The 14,081-nt window shown below is 39.4% G+C and overlaps 1 protein-coding gene across 4 annotated transcripts in view; it reads left to right on the plus strand.

Moving 5' to 3' along the window:
• The first annotated feature begins 35 nt into the window (after window positions 1–35).
• Window positions 36–14,081, plus strand: part of Pals2 (protein associated with LIN7 2, MAGUK p55 family member) — a 94,342-nt gene continuing 80,296 nt past the window's right edge. Inside the window, exons 1-2 of one of the 4 annotated variants that reach the window (XM_055611769.1) lie at window positions 36–178; window positions 3,216–3,353. In XM_055611769.1, coding sequence (XP_055467744.1) covers window positions 3,323–3,353 — 31 coding nt within the window. In that variant the 5' untranslated portion in view covers window positions 36–178; window positions 3,216–3,322. Of the gene's footprint in view, window positions 179–285; window positions 642–3,215; window positions 3,354–14,081 lie in introns of those variants that run through there. The other 3 variants (XM_055611772.1, XM_055611770.1, XM_055611773.1) reach the window with 3 other exon arrangements.

Here is a 14,081-nt window from a genome sequence, read left to right on the forward strand (position 1 = left end):
CTCCTCCCGCGCCCCGAGCCCCCCGCGGGCCGCCCCTTCCGGGCGGGGCCGGCCGCCTGCCTCCGCGGTGCGGGGCGCTCCGGCGTGGAGCGGGCGGCTCCGGCTGGCACCTCTGGGGGGCTCCGAGCTCGGGGAGGCGGCGTTGCTGCAACTCCCGCTGCCACTTCCGAGCCACGAGGTTTGTTTGGCCGAAGTGGCCGTGGGCGAGCACACGCCTCTGCGGGGGCGGCCGCCGCTCCGCGCGTGCACTCGGAGCAGGGCGCTTGGGTCTGCGAGCGGAAAGGTGCCCGCCTGCCCTCCGGTCGCCTCTCGTTGGGCCGGACGGCCGGCCTGGGCGGCGGGGGGCCGGTTGGGTGGAAGATCCCACAGCGCGGTGACAGCTTGTGGATTGGTCGGGCTGTATTTTTTTTTCTTGCTGGGGAGACTTCTTTTTTTTTTTTTTTAACACTTTATTGGGAGTTTATTCCTAAGCGACCAGTTCCTGGGATCGCAGCTCGAGACAGCATTCATTAAACTCCCCCTTTTTCCTCGGGGCGAGCATTTGTGTAAGTGGGGAGGAGGGGGTCGGTGAGGAAGAGACTCGGAGGCTGTCGGCGAGGCTCAGAAAATTCTCCGCATTACTCAAAAAGCAGCCGGTTAAGGTCAGGCTAGCCATGCTTTTACTCTTTTCCTACGCCTCTGGGAATTCTTGGAATTTTACTTTAGCCTTCCTGAATGGGGTTCCTTGTAATGTAGCTGACAACATTCGGGGTGCGTTAAATTGCTCTTCACTTGGAATATGATTTAGCAGCCATTTCTTCCCGTGTAGTCTTTCAGATTGTTATTTTTGGGGGGCTGGAGGGGGGGGAAATTACATACGTCTCATGTGTCAGGCGAGAGGTAGTTCACCGTTACCAATGCTGGAATAGTTTTGGTACATTGGTCAAACAAGGCACCCGACATTGGCCATGCAGTTATGGTAAACTGGTAGGCCTGATTGTAGTTTTGGGTTCAAAGGCCTGATTACTCTGTAAACAAATAACTTTGGGGGTTGTTTTATTTTGAGGTCATTTGTTTGTGAAAGCTTTCATATATATAAATTATTGTTTAAATACATATATTGCTCATGTTTCTTTTATTCTAAATTAGAGTTACATAATGCACAAATGGTAACACTTTGAATTGCTCTATTTTGTCCTATGGAGACTACAGGCTAGGTGTGTGACTTTTCGTAAATTAATCCAGTGACTCCCATTTCCACGTTGGAATATTGGATGTGTGTGTGTGTGTGTGTGTCCTGTGTGTAAAGTTTGGAGGTAAAAAAATATCAAGTTGTTGGAGTTAAATCTGATAGCTCTATATAAGGCAGTCTTTTCTTTTCAGGAAAACTGTTGGATTTGATAATTTTCTTAAATATTTGAGGGAGCACTTTGTTTTTTGCTTGAAGCTTATTTCAGGCTGAAATTGTGTCAGATGGCTACCCACGCTGCTTCTCTCTCCTTCACCTTTAGGCTTGAGATTTAAAAAAGGAGAAAGTAAGTCATGAGATTCTGGGTAGCCCTTTCATAATGTTTTAAAATTGTGTTGCTTGTTTGAGTATTTACCATACCTAAGTAGGCTTTCCCACTGAATAATGGATGATAAGCAGGAGACAACAGATGCTTTAATTAAATGTTTTGCACATTTTGGACATCTTAGCTTTATCAAAAGGGATAGTAGTATCAGCAAGCAAATCATTGCGGGGAGAGTTGCAAAGAATATAGGGTTCATGCTCATCTGAGACTCAGGCAGTGAAAACATCAAGAAGATAAATAGTGAGAGGGGCAGGAAGACCCGTTTGTATTGTTACGTCATTTACAGTTAGTGCAGATTACTAGTGACATGAAGGGGACCTCTGTAAATTCTAACTTAGGTATGTAGTAACTGATAAATTTTCTTTTCAAATGTATTTCATTTGCTACGCAACAAAATTTGTATCAGAACTTTTCAAATAAATATAGTTACAAAGGATATGCTGATATTTAGGGAGGGTTGAACAGATTTGAAAAGTATTCAACTGTTTGAGATGCTATCGTCCCTAGAAAAATTTATAGAGAAAAATTGTAGTTTTGTTTTACTGTTAGGCTTTTTTCCTTCCAAAAGTAGTTCTCTGTTCATAAACATTACATCTTAAGTCATGGAAGATCTCTCTATTATAGTAGATCTGGTATTTGATTACATTTTTCTCTAATTAGGCATCAGCTTTGCTTAGAGTATTTTGGGTTTGATTCAAAGCAGCATCAGTGATTAGCCCACACTTGGCTGTTTTTTTTTTTTTTTTTTTTTTGTGACCGCTTGGGGGAGCCTTTGCAGTTCATCTCAAAAGGATCCCTACTCTGCATGTGTTGGCTGCTAATCATCCAGGGCGCTTTGCCAGACTGCTGGAGAGTGCTAAGGAGGATGCATTCAGAACCAAGTCTTGATCTCAGTGTGTAATGACTTCTCTTAACTCCCACTCCAATCACAAAGTTCCTCTCCTCCTAGACTGTTATTAACAGTGTACTTTTTGGACTGCTGTTAAATGGACTAACTAACCATGAAACTTAAGATTCATGAATGCATTATATCTTTCAGAGATCAGGTTTTACTGGCATTAATCTTAGCAGGAATGCAGGTTTAATTACTTGCTTAATGTACACAGATATTAGTTGTCTTCAAGGATTTGGAAAGATCATCACTCCTCTATGAAGTACACTAATTCCATACCTGTTAAAGCAGATTGGCTTGGTCTCCTTTAAAAGCTTTTAGAGCCGGAGATATCAAAGCGTCTCTTGTAGCTAAATTTATGTTCATTTCCCTACAGAAGAGAAGGTGGTCTTCTGGCAGTCATGGAGATTAGTTAAAAATGTATACCTTTTGACTATTAAATTATGATTATTTTTATCCATTATAATTAAGTCAGATTTCTACATACTCTTTTTTGACAATACTTAACCTTGAAGTGGCCATTTCAGAAAATGAACTCAGTTAAGCAAAGTAAAATGCGTTTTTAATAGGTTAAAAAGAAGTTAACTTTTATGACCTTCCTTGATTATGATAGAATAACTCAGAGACTTTTTTCAAATCTTTTCATGCTACATTCATGCACATAACAATTAATGATTTGAAGTAGTTCCCATCCTTAAATTGCCCCTTTTTTTCTTTTAAGATGATTTTGCTTTTGTTCTAAAATTACTTTTTCCTTTCCTTTTAAAAAGGATTTGTTGGGCTGAAGAGATGGCTCAGAGGTTAAGAGCACTGGCTGCTCTTCAAAGGTCCTGAGTTCAATTCCTAGCAACCACATGGTGTCTCTCAACCATCTAAGATGAGATCTGGTGCCCTCTCCTGGCGTGCAGGTATACATGCAGAGAACACTGTATACATATTATATCTTAAAATAAATTAAAAAATGTAAAAAAAAAAAAAAAGGTTTATTTTGTGTGTGTGTGTCCCACATACATGTGTTGCTTTTGGAGGCTAAGAGAGGTCATTGGATTTATGAAATCCTGAAAGTGGATTTATGGGTGGTTGTGAGCTGCCCCAAATGAGTGCTGAGAACTACACTCCAGTCCTGGAAGAGAAGCAAGAGCTGTTAACTCCTGAGCCATCTCTCCAGCCCCTTTTCTTTTTTAAGTGAAACATACCACAAGAGACATTTCTGCTTATCGAAAAAAAATGTTTATTTGTTGCTAGATTCCACTGACAATTGAGTATTTTAAATACTTGGAGGTGACTATTTCAAAAGGCTAAGCCCCATTCTCTTTAAAACCATTAGCAGAATTTCTTTGGTCTATGAATCTAACAGAAGAAAATGGTACATAAGCCAGGTGGTAGTGGCACACCTTTAATCCCCCAGCACTTAGGAGGCAGAGGCAGGTAGATCTCTGTGACTTTGAGACCAGCCTGGTCTAGAGCGAGTTCCAGGACAGCCAGGGCTACACACACAGAAACCCTGTCTCAAAAATATCAACAACAAAAACAAAAGGTACATTGAAGTTATAGATTTAAGGTAGAATGAGAATTGAAGACAAGACAGTGAGTAGGGTTTTGTTTGTGTGTTTCGTTTTGTTTTGTTAACTTTGCAGATTCTTTCCACTGTTTGTTAGGTCCTGCATGTATCCTGACCCCGACACCTTTGTCATCTTCTGCTTTTTCTTTTAGACTCCTTGCTTGGAACAACCCTGATAGGTTCCTTACCATCTCTCCTTGTTACTGGAACCCACTGACACTGCAGGTCCTGTTGTTGCTAATGAACATGTGGCTTGTCCTTCTCTGGCTACAGGGGCACTTTCTGTTCCTCCTGATAGAAAATATGCTCACCAGCAGCTTCTGTATCTTTACAGTCCCCACCCAGACAAATGGAGACAAATCAATATTGGCTTCTTCCTGTTTGACAGACTAGCTTAAGTTATTGGAACTTGGTTGTACTTATTGTTACCATGAACAATCCCAGTAGGTACCCCGTGAGAAGATCTGTGCTCACTCATTCCAAAAGCGGTTTATCTTTACCTTTTAATTTCATCTTCAGTACTAAAGGTCTGAAAAGCATTTGTCTAGGGATATACAAAAGAATTATGTGCAATGAGAAGAATTTACAGTTTAAGAAAGATATGTATAAAAGAATCAGTATAGCATGAAATAATAAAAGTAGTGTGATGATAATGAAGAAACTGGGGAAATGTTTGTAATTTCTACTGAAGACAAAGACGTTAATATACAAAGGATACTTCGTAATCAGTAAACAAAAGATTAACACCAAGTAGGCAAAGGTCATGCACAGAATCTCAAAACAGGAAATTCAGATTATTTTATGTATATGTTAAGACTTTCAACCTCCTATATAATACAAATATAAATTAAGACAGTGTTGGGTATGGTAGCACATATCTGTAAATTTAGCACTTAGGAAACTAAGGCAACCAAAGCTATACAGTGAGACCTGCTTAAAAAACAACAAACCAAACCAAAAAGTCCTAGTATGTACCTTTTGTTGTTGATATTTTTGAGACAGGGTTTCTGTGTGTGTAGCCCTGGCTGTCCTGGAACTCGCTCTAGACTAGGCTGGCCTCAAAGTCACAGAAATCCACCTGCCTCTGCTTCCCAAGTGCTGGGGGATTAAAGGTGTGCTGCCACCACCTGGCTTATGTACCATTTTCTTCTGTTAGATTCATAGACCAAATAAGTTCTGCTAATGGTTTTAAAGAGAACGGGGCTTAGCAAGTTTTAGTATATTGTTATGGGAAGTATAAAGTAATAAAATTAGATGCAGTTGAAATTCTGAAAGACATTAAGGTGAATTCTGGAAATTAAATTAAGAAAAGGCTGGAAGTATGCACAAGTCAACATAAATGCTTGTGGGAAGATAAAGAACTAATATGCAGTTTATTTATCTAACTCTGAGTTGCAATGTCGCTTTGTAGTTTCCCTCATGAGTTAATCAAACTGACCTTTTCTTCCACTCCCAAAGTGGTCCTGAGTAAGTACCTTCTCACTTGACTAGATCATCTTCTTTCATCCTGACGTCTGGAAGACTGAGTGGAAGGAGCTAAAAGTGTGCTACCTTTACGAAAAACACTAAGTCATTTTGTGCCATTGGAAGAAATCTTATAAAAACTAGTGTCACTTGAAAATATACTTTAGTAAAACAAGTGAGCAGTTGGGTGGTGGTAATGCATGCCTTTAATGAGGCAGAGGCAGGTGGATCTTTGAGTTTGAGAACAGCCAGGGCTACACAGAGAAACCCTATCTAAAAAACAGTACAAAACAAGCAAACAAACAAACAAAAAAAAAAAGCAAAAACAAAAACAATATAAAAAAACAAGTGAGCAACAAAGCAGTTTCAAGAAAAACAAGTTCATTATATTGTGTGTGAATTGGATGTTTTGGGCTTACTTTGTTTTGTAGCATATAGATCTTAGTTGAGTAAGAGAGATGTTATTAGGAAGTGGGATGGGCAGCTGGAGATGTGTAAAATAGAAAGTTTGTGAGAGTGTGAGGAAAATGACTCGGTTATGGGCCATATGCTTAGGAAAAGAAAAGTGAAAATGAGAGGTTTAGAGACATGGTAGATTGCAGAGGGCCTTCATCCTGGGAGGAATATTAGTTTTGGGCAATAGAAGTCAATTTAGGCAAATGTTTAAAGGATATTTGCTTTCTGAGGTTGCTGTAGAGTGACTGGTACAGTGTTCTCTTTGTATGAGTACCTGTTCTTTGTAGTTACCCTGTAGTGTAGGGTATGTTTATATTGATAAAAGCCTCTAAGAGTCACAGCCTGTGTATAAATTAGTATGTCCTGTGGAATATTCTGTTTACTACCAGGTCATTTAACAGAGTTCCTTTTTGGGGGGTGGGTTGTGTCTGTGTTGTTTGGATTATTTAACGTTAGCCCGTGGTCTGCCCTCTGCACCACAGTGGCCAGGTCCACATGGCAACAGCCATCTCACTGCTTTCCCTGGCTTTGCTCACAATCATTTCTTCCCTCCTTTGCTTTCTCAATCTCTAATAATTAGTTTCAGGCGTTCCTTCCTCAAGAAACTGTTGTTGGTTGATCTCATCCACAATTTTTTTTTTCATTCAAGACAAATTGGGTAACTTGTGTAACATTCGTTTTGTGAGTGATCGTTTATGTATTTTTATTCTTGGAGCCTAGAGTCTTTTCCCTCCACTTGCTTAGGAGGGTTCAGGAACCATGCTAAATGCTTACTATACATGATCTCATTTACTAATTGCGAATTTAACATCAGATTTAAAACTAATTAAAATCCATTCAGATTCTCTTAGTTTTCTCTTGGCTCTTGCAACAAATTGGCATGCTTAGTGACTTACAAACAAAATCAGAAGTTTGTTTTTTCACAGTTCTGAAGGCCAGACGCCTGAAATCAATAGTATTGGGCCTAGATGAAGGTATCATAAAGCTATGGCTGTTGGAGGATCTGGAGAATTCCTTCATTGCTTCTTCTGTAGAATTTCATGGGCATTCCGTAGCTAGTGGCTGCATTTTCCTTACCCTGAAGGCCAGCTTTTCAAATCTTTTTCCTCTAACCTCCCCATCTCTCTCCATCTTTTCTGTCCCCCACTTTCTTTTATCTTCCCTCAAAAGATCCTTATTTAACATAATCACAGTCTTTAATTTTTTTTTCTTGGTAGGGTAGTATTCAGTTTCCAGAGGTTAGAATAGGTTCCTTGGGGAGACCCCTGTTCAGCCTCTCAGGTGACTATTTAGTTGGTTCATAAGAGGGACTTACAAACAAAAATCATTCTGGCTAAGAAATGGCTTTCTGCCACACTCTTCTATAACGTAGTGTTTCGTAGCCAGGGATGAATTTGCTGACACTCTGAGGAGTACCTCACTGTCACAGATGGAAGAGCTGCTCCTGGTGACTGGATTCTAAGTGAGGGACGCTGCAAGGAGTGGAGGATAGCCCTGGGAAGAACAGTTACCCACAATGTCAGGAGCGCTGGGCCTGAGAAACGCCATTGACTGGGTGTGGTGGCACACACCTGGAATTCCAGCACTGAGGATGCAGAGGCAGGAGAGTGACAGGTTTGAGGCTTGCTAAGCTGTATAATTTTTAGGGGTTTGTAGTGATACTGAGCACACAAGTGTGTGTGTGTTTGTGTGTGTATGTTCAGTGATTTGAATTTCAAAAAATGATTCACTAGGAACCTTATTAATTGGCAGCTGTTGCTTAAAATATAAACCTGTGTTAATGTGCTGATCTTAGGAATGTGTCTTTTGCCAGGGGCTCTGGCTCCTTTCTCTGGCAGTACATTATCACTGAGAAACTGTCATGGTAGTGGGGTGACCCTGAGGGCTGTGACCCTGCAGCTGTTTGCACAACCTTGGTTATAGTAGTTAATGTTTATTTCGTCACTTAGTGTCTTTGCGTCTTTCCAAGTAACTGAACTTCGTTTTCTTATAAACATGATACCTGCTGTACCGTAGTCTGTATCAAATAAGACATGGCATGCAGAAAAGAAGGTTGTGTTTTGAAATCTTATTTCCAGATACCACTTTACTTTGGCCAATGCCATGCTGTAAGGGGGACTTCTCAGACCTACCAGCCATTTAGATAATAACATGAGACTTTTATTATATTTAAAAGTTAGGCCTTCTGCTGGGCAGGCTCTGAGCTAGCTCATCTAACATCCCAACTATTCTAGCTCACAACCTGCCATGTGGCTGGTTTTTTACCCTTCTCCTTAGCCTTGGTGCGTCTTTTCCTTCTTTGTGTCCTGCTAGTGAGTCTCCTTCCTTTACTGCCTTCCTTCTGGAGTCTGTCTCTCCCCTGGAAGTTCTGCCCTCTACTTTCTGCCCAGCTATTGGCTATCAGATCTTTTATTACATCTAGTAGGCAAGTGGGGGGAGGACAAATGTTTACAAAATGTGAGTTCAGTGATGGGCCTTAGAAATAACAATCCCAAGATCTGGCTGAAATTGGATGTTTCAGGAAATTTTGTTGAGTACTTCTCATAATTGGCTATTATTGTAATACACAACATGACCAAAAGCAACTTGGGGAGGAAAGGGTTCATTTTAGGCACATAGGTTTTAGCTCATCAGATGTAGCCACACAGAAGCTTGAAGCGGAGAACATGGAGGAGAACATGGAGGAGCAAGCACTCTGGCTTGTTCAACTAGCTTTCTTAGCCTAGAACTACCTGCCCAGAGATGTTAGCTCCCACATTGGGCTGGGCCTTCCTACATTGGCTAATAATTACAAAAAAGACTTACACAGGGTCACAGTCTAATCTAGTCTAGGCAATTCTTCTGTAGTGGTGCCTTCTACATAGGTGACTTTAAGTTTGTGCCAAGTTGACAACTGAGGCTAACTATAACAATACTACAGTGATAGAAATTATAAACTATAGAATATTACGATACATGGATTATTAACATCAGCTTCATGTTTCACATTTTTTGCTAAAAGAAACATTTTCTTAACCATAACAAATATTATATAAAGGCTTATTTACTAACACAATGTTCTCTTGGGTTAAGTTAAATCACATGATTCCTTAAAATTAGGAAGTTTCCTTTTCTTTCTTCTCATATATATATGTGTAAAAATATATAAAATATATATGAAAAAAATATATGTATATATATATATATATATATCAGCATGGTAAGGGAGTTAGCACTGGGTAGGAGCTTGAGCTTTTCCTTCCCTCTTTTATAGTGTCCAGATTATGGAGCTCTATTCAGTCAAAACACTTAAGTTTGCTGTTAGAAGTGTTTCAGAGAGTTGTTGGAGAAAGGGTATTTCTCTGTAACCCCAAGCTGGTGTGGACCTTGTGATAATCCTGCCTCTGTGCTTGGATTGTAGGTGTGCACTGCCATACAGGCTGTATAATTCAGAAAATTATTTCTCTTACCATATGGAACAGCGTCTGTGCACAGAATCTGATAGGTTTTTAGGTAATTTCCCTTTGCTTGATTCATAGTTTTATTTACTCCTATAATACAGGTTTAAATAAGTAATTTTAAATGAATTTTTATTTTAAATTATGTACTATTGACTAGTTAATATCTAATTTTCATCTAACTTGTCAGTGTGTTTACAAAGATCAATCCACTGTTGAGTGACAAAATGGAATAGGTGAAGTTTCTTCCAAGCTGAGGATTTTATAGCATTGACAGAATCCCCATTTTTTTCTCCTATTTTTCTGCCAAAAATCTGTAGAGTACAAGCAGTATTTAATGATGTGGCATCTTGTTTTGAATAAAGAAATATGTACTTCTGATAGATCTCTGGATCTATCACCATGTAATGAGATTTTTTTTAGCATTTGAAATTAGTGTAGTAATCTTATAATGAATTTATTTTATTTATTTTATTTCAAATGAATTTATATTTGTATGCCCATATGCACATAAGCTTTTCTGGACATTTCAACTTTGTTTTTTTTTTTAAGTAAAACTGTCTTTTCATCTTTAATATCCTAGCTGGCATTTTGGTTTAAGGATCTTATAGTTACTGTTAAAGCATTGAAGTTACCTGTTTTGGAAATAAATGATCATCCCTACTTTTATACAGATTTATTCAAATAGTTTTTATTTTCTTTTTTAAACTAGTGCTCTTTTTGGAATGAGAATAAATGAAAAAAATTAAACCATTTAAGACGGTTGAACTTCCTTGGGCAACCTAGTTGCACCATTGCTTCACAAATCGTCAGCACTGACTTCTTGAGAAACCTCAAAGCAGATACATTTTTTAATGACAGAATTTGACTTTGTAGGGTCAACAAGATTAAGGAGACTGAAGTTTTGAATGAACCCATAAAAGTCCTTAGGACATTTTAATGTTCTCACAGTAAGAATATTAATAGAGCATATTGTCAACAGTTTATGCTATGTAATTTGGAAATTCAAGATGATACACAATTACTTGCTTAAGTGCTTAATCACTGCTTTCTTGAGAGAAACTTTTTAGGTGTGTGGAATTTTTCTTACTTTCCCTTAAAAGTGACGGTTATTGTCCCACAGGTAGAACAACTGTGATTTTGGGGAGGAAAAGCTTTTTAGCAACTTTTTCTCTTGTTCAGCTTGCTTATAGCCTAGCAGGCATTTATAGTGTGTTTCAACTCATAGTTTCATGCCAGTGGTCAATAAATCAGTAAAACACTCACTTGGCTGCCTTCGTTGTTTTTTTCTTACCTTTATTCTGTCTTTCCTTCTGTTAGTCTTCTAAGAGTGTGTTTTAATAGAAATTTTCACTGAAAGTAAATCCGAATATGAATATTCTGGAGACTTCACATATATATACATACATACATATATATAGTTTGAGAAGATAAACATTGTTTTCCCCAGCCAAACATATTTCCATGAACGTAGGCTACGATTACACTTTAAAAAAAGAATATTAGGAAAGTTTAGCAAATAAGTAGCATTGTTACCATGAATAACACTAAGGTCTAAAATGATTTAAGGGGGAGTACGGTTGTTTTTTTGTCAACTTATTTTTTTGACAGAAGTTAGAATCATCTAGGAAGAAGGAACCTACGTTGAGGAAGTGCCTCCATCAGATTGGCCTATAGGCAAGTCAGTGAGGCATTTTCTTGATTAGTGATTGATGTGGAAGGGCCCAGCCCACTGGGGGATAACGGGAGTGCTGCCCTTGGGCAGATGGTCCTGGCTTGTATAAGGGGGGCAAACAGAGCAGGCCATGGAAAGCAAGCCAGTTATCAGCATTCCTCCATGGTTCCTGCTTCATTTCCTGCCTTCAGGTTCCTGTCTTGCCTCAGCTTCCCTTGGTGATAGATTGTGACCTGGAAGTTGTAAAATTAAGTAAATCTTTTCTTCCTCAGGTTAGTTTTGGTCAATTTTGTTTTGTTTTTCACTGCAACAAAAAGTCAAACTAGAACAGCCAGCTAATAAAAACACCTTTCTCCAAGCCTGATGACTAACTGAAGTTTTGATTCCTGGAACCCACGAGGTGGAAGGAGAGAACTGACTTTGATAAGTCCTCTGATGGCCACATACCAGCCCTGATAAATAAATATAATTTAAATTACTTAAAAATAAAGTAAAAAAAAAAAAAAAGAGAGAGAGAGAGAGAAAAAATTTGCTTGTGTATAGAAGCCTTGCTATCTGGTTGGTTGAATTAATTTGAGATGAGTTTGAAGACTGTAAAATTGGTTCACCCCAGTCAAGAGGTGGCCATATATTAGTGAGAACTTGATAACTGCAGGGGAAAAGGCCTTCCATAGTGAGTAACATGAATGAAGTAGTTTAGGAATAAGCTGTATAGTTGTGCAAATAGGATGGAAAAGATCAAGATGGTTAGAACCAGTTTGTATGGTAAAGAAAAGAGATAATTAGGTTGCACAGAGGAAAAGGCTACATTATCAGGAGAGAAATTTAAATATTCCCAAAGACAGAAAAACAGGTTTTCCTAGTGCAGCATGGCCATTTAACTGTTGGCATGAGAGTTGTGTGGGGGCCTTGTACTGGATCGGTTGCAGTCAAGAGAAGCTGGTCAGTTAAAGGTGAGCTAAGGAAGCTGAAAGGCAGTCGAAGAGTCGCGAGTTGGCGCCAGGGCTGCGGTGAGCCCACCACAACACAGCAAATGGTGCAGGCCACACTTTGAACTTTTCAAGGGGTTCCTATGCGGCCTGTCTCTGGGTGTTCAGGTTTGGGCTCTCCCCAAGACTCATCTTTTTCTTCAGAAAAGCCCTGGTCTAAAGCCCTGCTTTAAAGTTATGTCAAGTTGCTTGTAGAGTTGCAGGGTCTCATACGTGCTGGTCTCATAAGTTCTTACAGTTCCTAAATTTTAGTAGATTTTTTAATTAAAGAATGAACAAGTTCATTGAGACCACCTACTTAGGTATAAAATGCTAAGTAGGATTTAGTTTATTTCTGCGTGACACACTGTTAATCTCGGTGGAAGGACATTAACAGTAATTGTGATAGATGAGTGGTATGTATGGGTTTTGTCACATAAGGCATGAGAAAAGATGTGGAAGAACTACAAAATTAGAAGAAAAAAAAATAGAAAATTAAAGCACCAAGCTGATCTTGCTGAGTTCTGTTTATCACCCTGGCACTGAAGTAGAAACAGGAAGATTGCAAGTTGTAGGCCATCCTGGACTAGATAGAGAATTCTAGGGCAGTCTGTGCTATAGAATGAGGTCCTGTTTCAGTCCCTCTGTCTTTCTCCCTCACATCTCCCAAAAAATCAAATACTAATGGTAGTAAGGAATGTGATAAAATTGACAATAGAATATTACAAACAGTAGAGTTAAAAGCCATAGAAATGACATGTGTATTCCAGTATTTGATATTAGGGGATTTTAAACTCTGGTCATAGGTCTTGCTCTCTGATATTCTTTGTTTCTTGATTGTGTAAAAGAACAGTATAGTAAATATATTTTGCAGCCATATTATGTCTTTAATGCCAAATCATTGCCAGGTATTTACTAAGTGAACATGAAAAGTACAGTGATCTTGGATTAAAGAAGCACAAAAGCCTGTTACTCAGTGAGTGTTTGCATTGCTTGGGCTAAATGGGTAACTCTATACAGGTACAGTTTTCCCCAAAGGGACATTCTGTGCTCTCTGAAGACATTTTTAATTTTTCAGCTTTAAGGGGAAGGTGTTTCTGTAGTCTAGTGAGTGGAAGCCAGGATTGTTGCTAAATAATTCATAGGGTAGCACCTCACATACACCCACACATCACAGCTGCCCAACCCCAAGGCAGTGCTGCCAAAATTGAAACACTCAGCTCATCTCAGGAAATGGAGGCAGGAGAATTACAAGATTGAAACCGGCCTGTAGTGCACACTAAGGCTTTGTCTCATTCACAGGCAGATACTTTTCTCTAAACTTGTCCAGGTGTCCTTTTCTAGGCTTACAGGACAGTAGATTTTATTGTGTCCCTACCCTGAAGGTTCATCTTAGTGGTGTGTGCAAATTCATGTGTGTGGAGGCTGGAGGTGGACATCAGGAGTCCTCCAGTGCTTGTCTGCTGAGGGGAGAGCCTCTCGCAGCTCAAGCTCGCTTAGCCTGCTGTAATGCTGCAGGCTAGCCTGAGAAGTCCTCCTTGTGCATCACTCATGCTGGGATTACACGCCTTCACTGCCCTGCCCAGTTTCTTTTCTTTTCCCTTTGAGTGAGTTCCCGCCTCACAGTGACTCTAGGCTCTGTCAACTACAAAACGAACAGCACAATACTTGCAGGTGTGCTTGTATTCCTGGTCTAGGATGAACTAGGTCTGGAGTCTAGGTGTTTGGCTTTTTTGTTGTTTTATAGTGTTTGAACCTGTTCTGCTTTTTAAATATGAGTTAAAAAGGAAAGTTACCCAGGAGCTATTAATATTAGAATAATTTCATTCTTGCTTATGTTTACCTCTGTATCTCGTATTATGAAGATAAAAACTGAAGGAATGTATCCATAGTAGAGAAGAGGAGATACTTTAAATGAGCTATATATCATCTTTTTTATCCCACTTCCATTTGAGGTTTTAAACATACTGGCTATGTGTTTTTGCGTCTGTGTACAGTAAATAGAGGGGTGCGAAGGTTTTTATAAAACTTTCTCTGTTTCTCTCTTAACCTGGCTGTCACACAAATAATTGAGA

The sequence above is a fragment of the Psammomys obesus genome, unplaced genomic scaffold (genome assembly GCF_907164565.1).
Source record: "Psammomys obesus unplaced genomic scaffold, mPsaObe1.curated_primary_1811, whole genome shotgun sequence".
NCBI lineage: Eukaryota > Metazoa > Chordata > Mammalia > Rodentia > Muridae > Psammomys > Psammomys obesus.